Source organism: Platichthys flesus, chromosome 12 (assembly GCF_949316205.1).
Source record: "Platichthys flesus chromosome 12, fPlaFle2.1, whole genome shotgun sequence".
Lineage (NCBI taxonomy): Eukaryota > Metazoa > Chordata > Actinopteri > Pleuronectiformes > Pleuronectidae > Platichthys > Platichthys flesus.
In genome coordinates, this window is record NC_084956.1 from 23,261,706 (window position 1) to 23,279,185 (window position 17,480).

General features: G+C 40.9%; 1 protein-coding gene across 6 annotated transcripts in view; it reads left to right on the top strand.

The window, feature by feature from the left end:
* Positions 1-17,480, top strand: part of birc6 (baculoviral IAP repeat containing 6) — a 97,053-nt gene that overhangs the window by 76,004 nt on the left and 3,569 nt on the right. For all 6 annotated transcript variants that reach the window (XM_062401490.1, XM_062401495.1, XM_062401494.1 and 3 more), the window contains 4 exons: positions 144-361; positions 1,218-1,379; positions 2,803-2,880; positions 4,737-4,925. In XM_062401490.1, the coding sequence (XP_062257474.1) occupies positions 144-361; positions 1,218-1,379; positions 2,803-2,880; positions 4,737-4,925 (647 nt within the window). The remainder of the gene's footprint in view (positions 1-143; positions 362-1,217; positions 1,380-2,802; positions 2,881-4,736; positions 4,926-17,480) is intronic.

Genomic DNA, 17,480 nt, shown 5'->3' on the forward strand with positions numbered 1-17,480 from the left:
TAGACATCCATGGTTTTTCAAAATGAAATTACACGTTAGGCTGCTATGTAGAGCGTTGGCAGAAAACGATTTTCTGGTTGCAGTTGTATATGAGCATGGGGGCATCCCACAATGACACTCACACTTGTCTTTACTCTGTCCAGACACCTTTGAGATGGTTTCTGAGGAAGAGGATGGGAAGCTTATGTTCAAGGTGAACTACCATTACATGTCTCAGGTGAAGAACGCCAGTGATACAAACAGTGCAGCCCGATCCCGTCGTCTCGCTCAGGAGGCCGTCACCCTGTCCACCTCTCTGCCCCTGTCATCCTCATCCAGCGTCTTTGTCCGCTGTGATGAGGAGAGGCTGGACATCATGAAGGTAAAGTACTAGACAGTCAAGCCTGGCACCACAGCATGACCTTTTCATAATTGGTTTTGATGAATGTGTATATTGTATGTAACCTTCATTGTTAGGAAAAAACTGATATCCTGAAACTGTGGCACAGAACTGTCTGGTTTTTTTATAGGGTGTACCCTGTGATTAAATGAAACCTACAGTTTGAGAACATAATAAAGGTGAACTTTTGTGTCTTCCTGAAGGATGTTGTGTACAGTGCTACTACGTCTGGTGTTTTTACCATACGTCTTGTCATTGACAGCTCTTACTCATTCCTCCAGTGACATCTAATAAATGGCTGTATCCCCGACAAGTTGATTAAAGGCAGAATCTCCTTTTCTAAATGTCAAAGTCCTCATCCGCTTAGCTTGGTTTAGGCAAAAGATCACTCTAACTAAAGGCAGTAGCAAACTAACAACAAAGTCATAATCAAGGAGCAGCATCAACATAAAGGGACAGTGGCTTGTGAGGTGGAAATCTGATCTGCGTCCCATTGCTGCTTTCTTTATTGTTTCTGCACCAGACTTTGTGTGTGAGTAATGAGCAAATGTCTTTTAATAAATAAATAAATTGGATTTTTATACAAATGCCTTGAGTGCTGTAGATCTATTTGATCTCCTTCTCTGGCTAATTACACAGTTTAGTCTGTGTGTTAATTACATTCTTGTGAGTGGGGAAGAACCTGATAGAGGCAGCACCATTTCTCAATAAATTTGCCCTTTGTTTAATCCAATAATAGAGTATATACTTTCTTTAATTAACCTTTTTTTCAGTGTGATGTATAACGGCCCCTTCTCAGGCTATTTGTGTTAAAGCCCTCTTCTCTTTGAATGTGCAGGTTCTCATCACAGGACCAGCCGACACGCCATACACCAACGGTTGCTTCGAGTTTGATGTGTATTTTCCCCAAGATTATCCCAACTCTCCGCCGCTGGTCAACCTGGAGACTACTGGTGGACACAGTGTGCGCTTTAACCCAAACCTCTACAATGACGGCAAAGTGAGTTGAAAAATGCTCATGTGACTCTGTCAAGTAACTGCGTTGGAGGATTTTTACCTTTTTAGATAAATGTGTCAAAAATTACACCCTGACCTTTAACAACTGACTTCTCAGCATTTTAACTAAATTATAAGTACCTACTCTGATCTCTGTATGCAAGGGTACAATTTACAATATTTTATATATTTTTAAAACATTGGTCAAATTTTATTAAATTTAGCATTTTGTGTATGCCAAACATTAAGAGTAGTGGCATTTTCATGTTTGAAAATATTTCGATATAACATCATTTATGAACAGTTTAGAGATTCAAAATGTGTGAATCTGCATTCTGACAATCTGTACTGCACTTTAATATACTGATATTTGTAGTGTGTCAAAACCCTGTAGAAATACAATAAAAACAAGTTTTGCAACATGTATGGAAACTTCCAACAGTGAAATAGACCAGAAAAAGAACCTGCCTGGTTGTCACTCAATCACCCACAATGGATTTAAACCGTCAACTGAACCCAATATGTCCATGTCTGTATCTGAAAATCTTCCTTCAGACATGTTTGAATATGTATTGCTCTCCCCCTGAGGCCTTGGCTTCTTTCCATTTAGGAGCTGGGGTCAAGGTGCTGAGGCTTACCCAAATCTGCTGCACCTCATTAGGCGCACACTGACAGTCCAAATGTATTCCCATAATGGGCAGACAACTTCTATAAGAAATACATTGAGCTTCCCACATCAATGGAGGGGGTGGGCGAAGGGAGCCACCATTCATTTAACCACCATTCTTGAGGGGTGAATGGTTGGATAAGTGGAGGAAGCAGAAAGACAGATGCATAATAAGAAGCTTGTTGCTGAGGGTTGTTCATATTCAGCTGGATGTCTTTTTGTCTTGGAAGCTGTGAGCCATGCTGAAGGTTCAGGTTGAATAAAAACTGATATGAAGCATCTACACATTTTTACAGATTTATGTTGAAAACGGGTCTGTTAGCAAACATAGGTATTGAGCACAAGTTGTAGAAAAAGAATTGCATTGCATAACACAACTGCAGCTGGAACTATGAGGTCTGACTGTGTGTGGACGGTACCTTTTGGTCACAAATAGCGCTGCACGCACCAAGTTAGAGATCTGTTATGTTATTATGAGAAATGTAAAAAAGGTTTGGGTCATTAGGAAACATTGGTAGGAAATATTGTAATATGGTGGGGCCCCACAGTCTAGATAATTAATGGGGAAACACTGAGTTTGATGTATTTTGACAAAAAATTATGTATGCAATACCAAAACCGAAAATTCCCAAAGATGTTTTGTCACCAATGCAATGGATAGTATGCTGAAACTCTTCTATGTGTGGGTAATGCTTACTAACAAGTTTTCTAACTTTATGTTTTGTTTGTGTGTGTGTGTGTGTGCGTGTGTCTAAATCAGGTGTGTTTAAGTATCCTCAATACATGGCACGGGAGACCAGAGGAGAAATGGAACCCACAGACCTCAAGCTTTTTACAGGTGAGCTGGAGATCTTCCATCATGACAGAGTCACCTGTCTGAATAGATCACCAGGGCTGTTGTCTGAGTCTTTGTGTCACAGGCTGTAGTTTATCACTGTGCCATCATTACATTGCCAGGGGCTGTGTATTAATGGACTTGGTGTTTTGACAGCTGACATGAAGGATCCATTTCAAAGTCAAGTTATTATTTTGCGTTGGTGACAGTGTGTCGATGTTAATCAAACCAGTATCAGTTGGAGCTCCAGGTTATTCCTGCGCACACGCATCACTCATCTCTAAGTTGGAATCAGTTGGCTTCCATTGCCAGTTAACCCTGATGCCATCTGATTTTAGACTGTTTTCATATTTTACTCTTTAAATCCTCAGTTCGTAGCCTGCCGAAATTGAAATTGATAAAATACCAATATACTTTTTTCTTCAGACACCACTGACAAGTTTATTCTTATTTTTAAACTCCTAGGATAGACAGTGAAAGACATGCCTACTGGGGTCCATTGAGCTAGTGAAACTAAAGATTTGTGTGAAATCATGGACTCAGTTATCCCCCCAGATGTTCTGAAAAAATAAATGTTGATTTTGCGCTTGCTTTATTTTACATGGCAAGATAGGGCATTAGCCTTGCTGGAGGTACAGTATGTGCTCCCGGTGCCCCCTTCTTGTTTCAAATGTTATTTATGCTAAAGGGAATATTTATGCTTTTTGTAAAGACTTATTTATTAGTGTTTTTATCATCTAAAGTCTTGAGGGGTTGTGCCTTTAATGCTTGTGATAGATAATGTGCAGCATTAGAGTAATACTGGGTATCCAAAGTGATCCCCCACAACCATTATTTGGTTGTTTGTGATGCACACACTTGCATTTACTTTTTCATATATATTGATCCAGCAACAAACAAGCCAGAATCTTTGGAAATGGATTGCTCCTTCTTTCTCTTTCTTCCTTTTATTTATTATAATTCCTTCATTTGCAGGGTTGGAGAGGTCATAGAGATGTCTCCATTGATTATCATTCAAGTTAGTGTGCTGCAGATCAATAAAGGAGAAAGGGGGGTAGGTGAATAAGAGTCAAGGGAGTGGGCTGAAATCAAGCGGTCATCAGCTGGATTGAATATCGGCTCTGAAATTCAGAAATCCAGGAAAGGATATCCAAGATCGTCATTGTTATTGATTAAGATATGTTTATTCATACCAAACACATGCACAGACATGCATAACACATCCATGAAATGGCAGGCAAATTCAACCTCTGCATTTAACCCATCTGTGTGCAGGACACACAGAGCAGTGTGCGACCATGTACGGCGCTCGGGGAGCAGATGTTGGGGGAGTAAGGTGCCTTGCTCAGGGGCACTAGACAGGGTAGGGAGACTCTTGGATTTTTGGACAGATTAATCCAGGTTCGTCTTTTGTTGTCTCTCCGTGGAGTTGAACCAGAGACGAACAAGAGACCTTCTCTGCCCATAGTCCAAGTTTCTGCCACTAGACCACCACCTGTAGTGGCTTGGAACAGACACACTGATGCATCAGGATGTCCTTAGTCTCCTTGAGACAGGACAAGTCATGAATCGTGCTGTTAATAAGGATGAATTGAAGGATATATCTTTTCAGGGGCCAAAATATTCCGTGCCTTGTCAGACTCTCCTCGGTGTCCACAGCTGAGGAGACTGAGGAAATCTCTGGCTTATTAATCAACAGGGTTGAATCAAGCTAGTTGGAAAAATGTAGTGCAACAGAATTATTAGTTATTTTGAAACTAAACCAAGCTACTGTTTACATATTTTATGATTAGCATTTACCATGGAATTTGAACCAACAAATTAAAAAATATTCCCTCTTTTCATTTGATTTGCTGTAGGTGCTAGTGTCAGTGCAGTCCCTCATCCTGGTGGCTGAGCCCTATTTCAACGAGCCAGGGTATGAACGCTCCCGTGGCACCCCCAGTGGCACCCAGAGCTCTCGGGAGTACGATGGTAACATCCGGCAGGCCACCGTCAAATGGGCCATGCTGGAGCAGATGCGAAACCCCTCACCATGCTTCAAAGAGGTAGGAATCACTCTATCACACATAGCTAGAGTCCTGTTAACATGTCATTGTTATTGTTACCTTGAGTGTTACAGCAGCATGAAAATACCACTTGCTGGTAACCCTGTGCCAACTCTAACTGTTAGTTATACTTCATTCCACCATGACACCTCCAAAGAACTACAGTCACGTGTTTGTACATCTGAATACCAAAAGAAACAGGAGGAGATATACTAATGGTTAGGGTTAGTCATATTATAAATAGATAGAATGCATAAGACCAACATACAAACTTTATTCAGATATTATTTTTCGGCAGGGACTGAATCATTTTTCAAATGTAACAGTGATAGAATAGCAATAACACCCTCTTGGGCCTGGGCCAAGTAGCGGACCTTATCTATGAAGTAAGTCAATACACATTAACCACAATTCACCACTATTGCTCCTTCACAGAAAACATTATTTATATTATTAATATATTTGTAGATTTTAGTTTCAACCTAAATAGAAAATTAAAATGGAATGCCATTCCTGATATTTTCCATCTATTTTAGTCCTCAAACTAAACATGAATGAAAAAGTCACCTATTCTCCCTCAGAGTTATTCGTACGCTCTCGCTAATCAAGAATTCCCCTCTTATTAATTCCTTGGTAGATGACATCGTCTGGAGGTCGGCCTACCACTCCCCCTTTATCTCTTCCTCAGTTTTCTGATTTCCTGTGATACTTTAAATGGTCCTGTGAGACAGATAGTGCCTTGAAATATAAGTCTTTTCAACCTGCACATCCAGAGGTGCCTCATTCTGAGATGTCAAGAATGAGGGAGGGGAGCACTTTAGGAGAGGAAATTTAGAGATAGAGAGAGGGGGGAGAGAAAGAACAGTTTTCCAGTTACCTTGACAGGATAACATGAGAAAAACATTCTGTAGAAAGGCATGAAAATAGCATGATGTTTACATTTACTTCACGTATGGTTTATTCCAAATTCCAAGTCCTGATGTTGATTTGTGATAAATTAGCTTTGGAGAATATCATTTTAATAATTCAGTTGTTCTGAAATAGTGATGGTACTCTTTCCATCTCCCTATATATATAAACCTATATATGTTGTTAACCTGGTATTAAACAAGATACATTTTTCACCAAGAATAATCAATCACAAACATGTTTCTACACATACGCAAATTTATATAATGTTTTAAGAGAAGATCAGATCAAATAAAGCTGTTTTTTTTTTTAAATGCCCTAAATCAGATAAAATGAAACCCAAACTACAAGTTCACTAAGCTCAGTGTTTTTTATTTTGAAAACCAATTAAATTAAATTAAATGATGTCTTAATAAAATAAAATAAACCTTAGCTTTTCATGTAATTTGTCTTTGAAACTGGGGAAATGTAAATTAGCAATTTAAAAGGGATGTGTGAGTTTGTATCTCCTAACTATACATTCACAAGTTTAGCTGGGAGACTTGGGGACCTGTTTACTGTCCACATACCATCTTCCATGCTGGTAACTAGTCTGATGCAGCCTGTTCGATCAATAACAGATTCTGCAATTCTATTGTCTTTTTTCTCTTCAAACAACAAAATAATTCAAATTGTTCTTTCTATCTTTCTTTCTTGCTAAATATCAGTGATGGATATATCAAAAGCAGAGCTGGTCAACGTTCTGAATTAGTGTTTATTCTGTATGGCTGTAGTGGTGTTGGATGTCATATTGACTTATGAAGTCATTTATGACTGTCACTTACTAAACTTTCATTAAACCTACAGTTCATACAATGAACAATATGCCTGGACATGATTTCATTATTACAGGTTGTTTTTTAGAAATCAGCACTGCATAACCACACAGCAATGAAGTCCATAAATACAAACATATGTGATGATCACTGTGTTGGGTCTGATCTCATTTGTCAGTGAGTTAAGCAGAGCCGAAGTTTTTCAGATTCACTGTAGTTTGTAGATTTACTTTAGGAAAGGTTCTGGATAAGCTGATTATTTCCATTATTAACTCCATGAATTCACAGCCAGTGCTGCTTGCATTTCTATGAGATTTGAAGGTGAAATATAAGTCTAGCACAGCAGGAGATACTGGGTCTGTGACATCACTCAGCCACTGAAATGGACCATTGGCCCGAAAGAAATTGAGGGGGGACAGTATATACGCACACAGAAATCCAATTAAGCTTGGTCAGATACTCCCATGTGCTTTCTCACCACTGGCCTTTTAGCGCTTTTAAGTCCTCAGCTGAGACAAACAGACAGAAAGGAAAACCACTATCCATGAACAAAAAGGTTTCACCCACTTCGTGTTCATAAACATTGAGAAACGTCTCTTATATTTAATCCACTCCAAGGTTATAGTTCTGATCTTATTCTAACAAGAGGAAGAACTCAGAATAGTGTGTAAAACAATAAGTTGCTTAATATCTGAATTTCTGTGCATAAGAAATAGGATATAAAACCTTACAGAGGGCGAAACTATGGAGCTTTTTTCCTATCTTTATTCAAGGGCGTGGTCTTTCAGTTTGAGCACATGACTTTGTTGAATTTATGTTCAGATTGTCAAATAGCCCCTGTTTGCACTTCAATTTGCTCTGCTTCTGCTCAAACTGTGTGCTTGCACTCAGATATATTGTTGCTCACACCGATTTCCTGTGCTCAATTCTTCAGCCCTTCTCTACACTTGAACTCCTGCGCTTGGATTTTTTTTGAGGCACAACCCTATCAAGATGTGAAGTTAACTATTTTCTTGTATGCTGTCATGTCCACCCACAGTGATGAGTGTTTTTACAGAATGCGAGTACAACCAATCAAACAGTTCTATTATGCCCTCAGTATTAGGGCTGAACGATTTGGGGAAATAATCCAATTGCAATTTTATTCCCCCCAATATTGCGATTGCGATTTAATGTGATTTTTTTATTTTATCCTTTTTTTTTTCAACAAAACGTAATGAATGATCTAAATATGACCAAAATATTATTAGATAGATTTAGTGTAAAATATTCTTTCCTGCTCATTACAGAAACAAGAGCAGCAAATCGGTGGCTTTGCCACTGTGCATTTAAGTAATTTAATCCAAGTCATTGTAAGTATAAACACAAGGCAGGCCCTTTTTAAACACTGTGTGCAAAATTTACCATCTTAAGAAAAGTGTCTTACTGCTCCCAAGTCAGAAACATTTCACACAACTGAAACATTTACTTTGTAAAATCAAAGTAAATAAAGTTATAAATAAAAAACTGAGAAATGCACAGGTCACAAAGTCAAACAGTACAACTGCATGTATGAACAGTTTCCTAAAGCTAATGAAAAGGTCCCACTCCTCAGACTTTGTTTTTTAACCCTTTCGAACACAAGTCACCTAACAGACAGAGTGTGTGTGGAGCCACAACACAGCAGACATGAGGCGGTTTAAAGACCTTGAGCATCCCGTTCATGTCCGGGTTGTCTTGCTGCGGTACAAAGGTGCCAGGCCTCAGCAGGAACACCCCCATGCTGAACACCTCCTTCTCGCTGATGTGCATGTAGGTGACCCCGGAGCTCGGCTTGCTTTTCCGGGGAGCGATTTTCTGTTCCGCCGCCCGCACCGTGTCACCAGCGAGATGAGATCGCTCTGTGTGTCCATCACGTTGGACGAAGACTTGAGGCCCCTGTAGGTGATGCAGGCCTGCTTCGCTATCTTCTGGATCAGAGTTTGGTTTTCCCGCGGCATTATGTCTGCGGGTCAACAGCAGCCCAGTGCCCTACTCTCTTAAGCACATTGTGCCTGTGCGGTTAGAACATCGCGTTATATTATATTTTTAACTATATGCATGGCTTGTTGAACCAGCAGTTTTTTGGCTTACATCTGCTGTTCCTGAAGATGCCTTGTCTGCTGATGTGGTGGTCTCTGCTCTAGTTTGGCTGATGCTTCTCGAGACTGACGCTGTCAAGTCTGTCACTTGCCAAAGCTAATCCTGTCACCTCTCCTGACGCTGCATCTTTAGCTCTTTGGATCTTGACACAGAAATGTGGCACCTTTTATGAGAGGGGTCGAAACACATTCTCTCAGTGACCCATCTCATTGCACTACATTCTTTGACACAGTATTGTTTCTGTCTGGTAAACCCAGTACGTCATTACATGTTTGGTCTTTCACTGCTGTCCCTCCAGGTCTTTTGAACCTGTCTTTTAGCTTGACTGAAAATGACCTGTTCAGCTTGTCCTAGAAGATGCCCTCCATGTGAGCTTGCTGGCCTCCGTCTTCTTTTTGCTGTCTTACTTTGGTGTACAGCTTCATCAGAAGCGTTTATATCAACCTTTGCTGATCCGGCTGTTCTCTTACTGTTGATGAATAACAGCAGGCTCCTTTCTGCCAACTGCTTCACTATTCTCTAACCCTGACAACTGGTTCTTCATTTATCCATCATTTTGACCTCATTTTAACAGTGCTGCATCCAGAAAATGTGTCATATAGTTTTGTTGACTACAGTAGCTCACTATGTGATTCAGCACCAGTGCACCTCCCTTAAAACCTCCACTAGGTTTCCATTCTCCACTAACACTTGAGTTGGTTGTTCGTGAAATCTGCTGAAAATGTTCAATGTTGCACTAATATAGTTCCACAGCTTGTGGTTTTGGCTGAGCTTTGCTGATTAGTGGAAGTATATAATCCCATATACAATGATTCTGCTGTCAGTTTCAGAATCTTTCACCATCTTCCTGAATACGTTTGAATGTTAGTCATTCTTTGCTACTACTTCTAGAACATCGCTGCTTTTCCTAACCCATCATTATTCATTAAGTACTGGTACAGTAATTTAGCATCTGGTCACACGTTGCAGCACTTCACAGTCAGTGAATGAGAAAAACAACCTGCACTGTCATTATTCTTACCGGCTGAGTTGAGTGTCTGCTGCAAATGCACCCAACGGTCACCGATACTTCACTACAGCAAGGTGATGTCACACAACATTATAACATGTTTAACTTCAATTGAAGAGATGTGTCTTGGTCAAAGCAAAACTGTGTTTATTGCTTTTCCTCAAAACAGGTCAATCTGAGGAGGGCTGTTTTAGACAGGGTAAAAAGGTGCTGTTTTAAATGATCCTTGTGGTATTTTGACCAAAAAATTTTACAGACATTTCAATAAGACCCCAAGGAACCATATCAACTGTGGTAAAATGAGCATAATACGTCCCCTTTAACTCAAACTCCAGTTACTGCCATGCTCCAGTGCTTTCAACCGTATCACGTCATCTTCAACAGTGGATGGAATTTGAGTGGATGTTACGGAACTGTTCAAACTTTCCATCTTTTGTAGTGCTTGGAGTTTCAAATGTCACAAATTAACTCTTTAAAGTCCTCTGAAAATAAATGGAGAGGTTGAAATGGTTGACGGTTCCAGAACAAGCTTGTAAGTGGAGCTGAGATTGTTTTGTCCAACACTGTGCAATTGTGACCGTAAGTGAAAGGTTGGAGATATAGAAAAAGCAGAGATTTTATCAAGACTCAAATGTACCTACATGGATGTCCCATGAGACCCTGCTGATGATGATGCTATTTGGTGGGATCTAAGCACGTAGAAATGTATCTTTTGGTGTGTGTATGTGTGAGAACCAGATGCTATTTATAGAGGGGGAGCACAGGCTTGAATTATACAGCAGCAGATTGTCAAGTGGAATTAAGGACAATGGGCTGCATGTTAAAATATGGATCATTTTGTATGTGTTTGTGAGGGTAAGAATGAATGAGGGTACACTTGTAAATGTGCATGTTTGAGTTGAGAGAGGGCTTCACAGTGTGTTTGTGGTAATCAAGCTGTGTGATTGTGGGTGTTAGAGAGCAAAGGCAGCATTGTCAGAAAGGCTGTACCAGATTAAGTATTATGTCAGCTGTCGTCAGATTTGGGGATTCACTGTGAAGATTTAATTTATCATTTTCCTCGTGGCATGCAGAACTTCACAGAATGACAACTGGCATCTAGTTATCAACAAGGATAGTCCTTATTAATTACTTGTGAGAAACACTCTAGGCCAGATTTACTACTGATTCATTTACATTGTTGCATTGAACATCCTTCAAGAATGTGTTATTATAACGTAGTGTGAGAACTGTGGTTTCCATATTCTTGCTTTTAAGTGAAGCATCTCAATGTGTACGATTTTAGAATGTGGAATTCTCACGAGTTTGCTCATTGTGGGTCAGTTTGTGTGCAGTCACTCCCTGATTGAGTTGCTCTGCAGCTGTTTTTGGAGGTGAACGACCAGGCGCCTCCTGGCTGCTGTAGTGTGACAGACCAGGTCTTCTTTTAGGGCTGCATTAATATATAATTACAACGTGTGACCCGTTACACTCTCTCAGATTGAAAGGCTGGCTAACATACCTGAATGCAGAATCATTATTCCTGCATTGTCATGTACGAGAGAACCTCACTTTTCTTGCTGAATGTCTTATGCAACCATGTCACCATGTTTTCTGAGGTGCGAATCTCCACTCTGATTCTAAAACAAATGACTTCAGTCATCTGGAAAAAAAACTGTCATGTAAACTTCCAGTTGCTGTGATGTGCAAATGTTGGTAGTGAAACTGACTGCTGCACCGATCTTCATTTCCTCCATCACCACCTCTCCCACTGTGCCATTTTGCAGTATCATTGTGTACATAAGTGTGTCTCCTAGAAACAGTGCTACTGGCTCCAGAGTTTAGCTTCCAAAATCCCATATCCTCAATAATAATCATTTACAGGCATCTTGGCTGGTTTTCGTGTCTGTTCATTAGTTTTCTTGGTTAATCCTGGATGTGAGAATGAGGTAGAGGGTTCATTGCAATATTTATCCACTGCACCTGGGCTGGGGATTGCAGATATGTCCATAACATACATTTTAAACTAGCCTTGTAAATACTCTTATTATCTGGATTTGGATAATATCTATGATTAATCAAGATATTCAGATAGTCAGATAGAACCTACCTTTTTCGCTTGGTTTTCCAATGTTTGATACTTCACCTCAGGTTGTAGCTTCTCTCATCAGGTTAACCAGCAGAGCATGTACATTTTTTAGCAGGTATGCCAGCTAGTCCTGCTAGAACCTAAAAACTAACGATTCCCCTTATTTATAATTCTTCATTGAATTGTTAAAAAACAAGCGTTTTACAGAATGTCAGTCGACTGTGGCGAATGATTTGACTAATTGTCTTTCAGGAAACAGCCATAGTTGTCATACTGTACATATATCTTCACTGAAATGCACAAGGGTCTGTGGAGGCACTGACTGGTGGCAACGCTAACTGGCACCCCATCATCTCAGGCAAATAACCCCAACACTAACCCCCATGTGGTTAAGTGCCATAGGCTAAGGGTCAATGTCATGAGCTAGACCATTAGATTGATAGCTGTAAGGAAAAGGGTGGGATGTTGGGAGGTCTATATGGTGGACCTGAGGCTGAATCCGCCTCCATATGTTTTTGTGCTGACATCTGGAGGCTGTTCTCATGTGTTGAGAGCTGCACTTGAACCGTTCATGATACTCAGTGTTGTGCATGAACGAACGCAAAAGAACGCGTTCATTGAACACGTTCACTTTTGCGAGAACGATGAACTGAACGCACCTCAATTACAAATAATGAATTTGAACGGTGAACACGTTCATATTTCAGCGTCCTCGCTTATATACGACAGGAAACTTCTCTCTTTATGTGTAACTTTATTAAAGTCCAGCAAACACGACACACTTCTTGTTGTAACTCCGACACTCCTATCATCCACCACTGTGTTCTTCACTCCCCTTCCTCATTCACCCTTGACATGCCAAGTCATCAGCCAATGAGAGCCTGTCATGCCAGGTAACTCTCCAGCCAATGGTCTAGAACTGTCACTTGCCCCACCCCGATTGGTTCACTGACCCTCTGGAAATCTCAATACTTATTGACATGGTGTAGTTAGCTGAACATAAGTCATAACAAACCCATAGCAGTCAAACAGAACATAAACCTAACTACCAGTCCGTTACAATATTATCTGAGGTCTAGCTAAAACGTTACGGAATGTTTTCCTTCTCGTGAGGAGAAGCGGTTCACACCGGGCGCGGTAGCGACGCCGAAGCGCTGCTGTTATCAGCCTGCAGTAAAAACGGCATTTAATAATTTTTTTCAAGCATATACTTACTTGTTGCTCCAAAATTAACTGCAACAGCGTCCCAACATGTGTCATTTTTAGTGTTGTCTTTATTCAACATGTTCCGAGGATCATACATCTCTGTACTTCTCCACTTCAATTATTAATTTAATCCATGTTGACGAACTTCTCCGCTGTTTGCTCCGTTAAAATGTCGGGTGTGGAGGGTAAATTACGTATTCTCCACTCAAACCTATGTGGAGAATACGTAGCCCCCCCCCCCCTCTCTCTCTTTATCTTTGACTGCTTGTGTGGCTGTAGAGGATGGGCAGAGGGGGACATTTAATAATGTGGTCGGTAAAAGTGGTAAAATTAAAACTCCAGGACAACAGAGGGTGAATACAAAGTATGGGATGCATATTTGATCATTTACATCATATAAAATATGTCGTCAATATCGTTTAAAATCATTTTTCAGTGTGTTTCCTGTCGCGATACGCTCGCGTAAAGCGAAAAAAATAGACTCGACGCCGAAATGATCGCTTCACGGCGCGAGGCAGCCGCGGCGCAACGCTACGCTTCAGCGTCCTGTGTGTTCAGCACATCGATTTAACATGGGAGTGGATGGGAGCCAGAGGATTGGCGCTGCGCTTACGCCTCGCTTCGGCGTCGCTTGCGCGTCCGTAGTCTGGAGTTCGGCTCACGGGTTATCTTGGCTCGCTGTCTGGCCGGTAACCAGCCGTCCGGACCGCTACGTGAATAAGGAGGAGGAGATGTTTCTTTACTTGGAATGCGGCCACTTTATTTCTCGGATATACAGCAAGAGCAACACTCGCATCTCCTCTAGGTGGTCCGTCACTTCGTTATAAACACACTTTTCACGTCTCTTCCCACAATACCCAGGTGCACTACGTCACACACTACAAACTTTCCTTAAAGGGGCAGGCCATACCTGCGACACAACAGCTCTGGTCTCTTACAAAAATGGCTCACTTTCCACCTTAAACTATGAAATGAACTGAACTATGAACTAGTTCAGAATTTAAATGGTGAACTATGAACGTGAACTATTCATATTTACTTGTGTGAACGGAACTTTGAACTAGTTCATGAGAGGTGTGAACTTGCACAACACTGATGATACTTCCGTGATATTGCTGCTTAACATGCTCAAATTCCTCTCAAGTGTTTCACTGCTTAAAGTATCACATGGTTACGCTCTCACACGCTCCACAAAGTGCTAGAAAGCTGTCATGACGGATTGTTCCATTCAATAGTTTTTATCGCTCCATTATTGATTGGTTTTAAAGAGCCATCTCTGTCTTGACGTTACCCAGCAGTCAGTTTTGGGTGTTACCTTTTAATTTTTCCACTCACTCAGCACAGCCTTTTCATGGTGATGATTCATCAAGACGTTACACATTTTCCTCTAAAATTACAATCTAAGATTGTGCATTTTTTACATGACTGCATCACATAACGTCTCCAGATTTGTCCTCCACACATCACATAGTTTCTTCTGGATTCATATCAGGTTACTGTGGAGATCACTGAAGTTCACTGATGTTCACATTGTCATGTTTAAGTTTGAGATTTTTGCTTTGTTACATGGAGCATTATCCTGCAAGAAGAAATCAGAAAATGATCAAATGTGGCCACAAAGGGATGAACATGGTCAGAAAAATACTTGGATAGACTGTGACATTCAAACGATGATTGGTTGGTTTTAAAGCCTGTCAATAAACCATTCCACACATCTTCACACAAGCAGCCGCAGTCCTGACTGTTGACACAAGGCAGCTTGGCTCCATGGATTCATGGTGTTGACTTCAGACTAAGATACATTTAAGATACATTTATTTGTCCTAAACACATGCACAGACATGCACGGGCACACGGATGCAGAAAGGGAAATTTAACCTCTGCTTTTAACCCATCTGGTGAAGGACACACAGAGCAGTGAGCAGCCAGTGAGCGCACAGGGAGCAGATGTTGGGGGAGTAAGGTGCCTTGCTCAGGGGCACTAGACAGGTTAGGGAGAATCCTCTTGGATTTTTGGACAGATCAATCCAGGTTCTTCTTTTTGTTGTTTTCTCCGTGGAGTCGAACCAGAGACAAATCAGAGACCTTTCTGACCATAGTCCAAGTTTCTGCCACTAGTCCACCGCCTATAAACCTCCTGCTTTGGCAAAAACTCAGATTCAACAAACCAGACTAAGATTTTCAGTCTTCAAATGTCCAGTTTTGGTGAGTCTGTGTCACTGCAGCCTCACATTTCTGTTCCTGGCTGACAAAAGTTGAACCTTACGTGGTTTCTGATGTTGTAGATCATCCACCACAAGGTTGTTGTTCATTCTGATGCTTCTCTGTTCACCATAGTTGTAAAGAGTGGTTATCTAAGATCTGTCCATTGGTGTCACTTGGCTCCAGCTTTATAGGCTGTTACCTTGGTCGCTTTGATTTTATTATAAATAATAAATTGGATATTATTTTTTACTGAAATCCTTATCTGTATTACATAAATGGTAACTTGACCAGAATGTCTGCATATTATGATTTCACATCCTCATAGATGTATACTTTACTGTTTCATTAGTTAAAATAACATTGTAGCAACAGCTTTTGGAGATTGAGCTAGGATTGACTTAGTGGTAAGAAACTAGTTTTATTTTGCAGATGCCGTTCTAGTTTTGCTTTGTTCATCAGAAGTAAATAAAAATGATTCTTCTGTCTTGGCAAGGGTCAGAGCTGAAGTCAGGGTTAGTGGGGCTGGTTCCTGAGGCCTTGACACACTACTGATGGAATACAGAATTTCAGGAATAAGGAACATTTTTTAATAACTGCATGATTCACTCTCGACCTTGACCCTGCTCTGGTCGAACGTTTCCACACGTCCATTCTTAAGCTCACACACGCCCCTTCGGTTGCCCTGCGGAATAATGAGTGGACAGCATTACTTAAAAGGTCAATGAGTATATCTGGCAGCCCGGGCTTTCCATTAGAGGGCCTCGTCTTTGACTGCACACATGAGCTCAATGTATCCGTGTGTACAATTCTCCATGTACCTGTCTGTGTGTGTGTGCCTGTGTGTGCCCGCATGCGCGTGTGTGTACGTGAATAAGAACATGTATTTCTTGAAAGGTAATTTGTCAGGACGCCATTATCCAACACACGCTTCATGATCAGATTTGGTTTGCATATAGAGCCTTCTTCCATGCCGTGATCAATGGCCATGTCCAAATACCAGAAGTCAAACGACTGCTGCATTACCACATGGAGCCCCAGGGAAAATGTCCCATTTAAACCACTGTGTCTCAAACATGTCTATGCGTGTGCCTCTGTCTTGATCTTCCTTATGATGGGTAGTTTATGGGTTCTGTGTCTTGATTCCTGACCCTTGTCGCTGCTTGAAGAAAGCCTAAGCGGCAGCCGACCACACCATGTGTACCACTCACCTGCAACCTTGAAACATTCCCTCTGCTCTGGGGACAGTCATCCACCTCCCCCAGATGTCACTTAAACAGCTGAGGGAGTGGGGGGATTGGTTGGGAGGAACAATAGATAGGCGAGGATATGGGAAATAATGCGAAAGATGGTATGAAGACGGAGTGTGCTGAGGGAGATGTAGATGGAACAGAGAGATTAAAAAAAGCAGCATCCCCCCCTCCCCCCTCCAGCTCCCCTTGTGGCCTCTTTGCCTCTCTTCTTGGTAAGCAGCAAATCAGAGACCACCATAAATGAATTCAATCCTTCCACCAGCAGATCAGCAGCTACAGACACATCCAATACAGCGCTCACTGCATACTGATGACTCTGCCATGGCGACTGTTGCTAGGAAGTTGACTGGAGGGGTGGGAAAGCATGGGATTTGTGCATGGATAATTTACGTCATTCACTAAGCAGACTATCATACATATGATGTCATATAGTGGCTTAAACACCTTTGATAAGAAACGGCTCCTTAATAATAGAGATATGAAGAGAGAAGTTGAGGTTGTTGATGGCTTTTATTGTAAAAGAGGAATTTGTCTGTTGTTTATGTAATTTGCTGTACTAGATCAATTGTAAGCAGTTTATGTACTGACATCAATAACAGCATTAGCGCACATGTTCTGTCAGAGGGTGGCCCAATAATACTACACAGCTCCTGAAAAACCTTTGACAGTCATTAGATCAACGTTAAATTGATAATAATCATCTGCCAAAATTCATGTCTTTGTGACATAATTTATACCATAAGATGGATATGAGTGATTGGTTTATTTAAGTCTCTGATTGTCACTTGTGACATCATATGATTGGAAATCATTTTCTGTGGCGATATCTGGATTTTTTTTTTTCTGGATGTATTTTTGTTGACTTTCACCTTTTACTTTTTACATCAGCTCCAAAAGTTAATCATGTTGAGATTCCCTAATAAGTAATATTCCCACCAAGCTTCATGAAAATCTGTTCATGTTTTTATGACT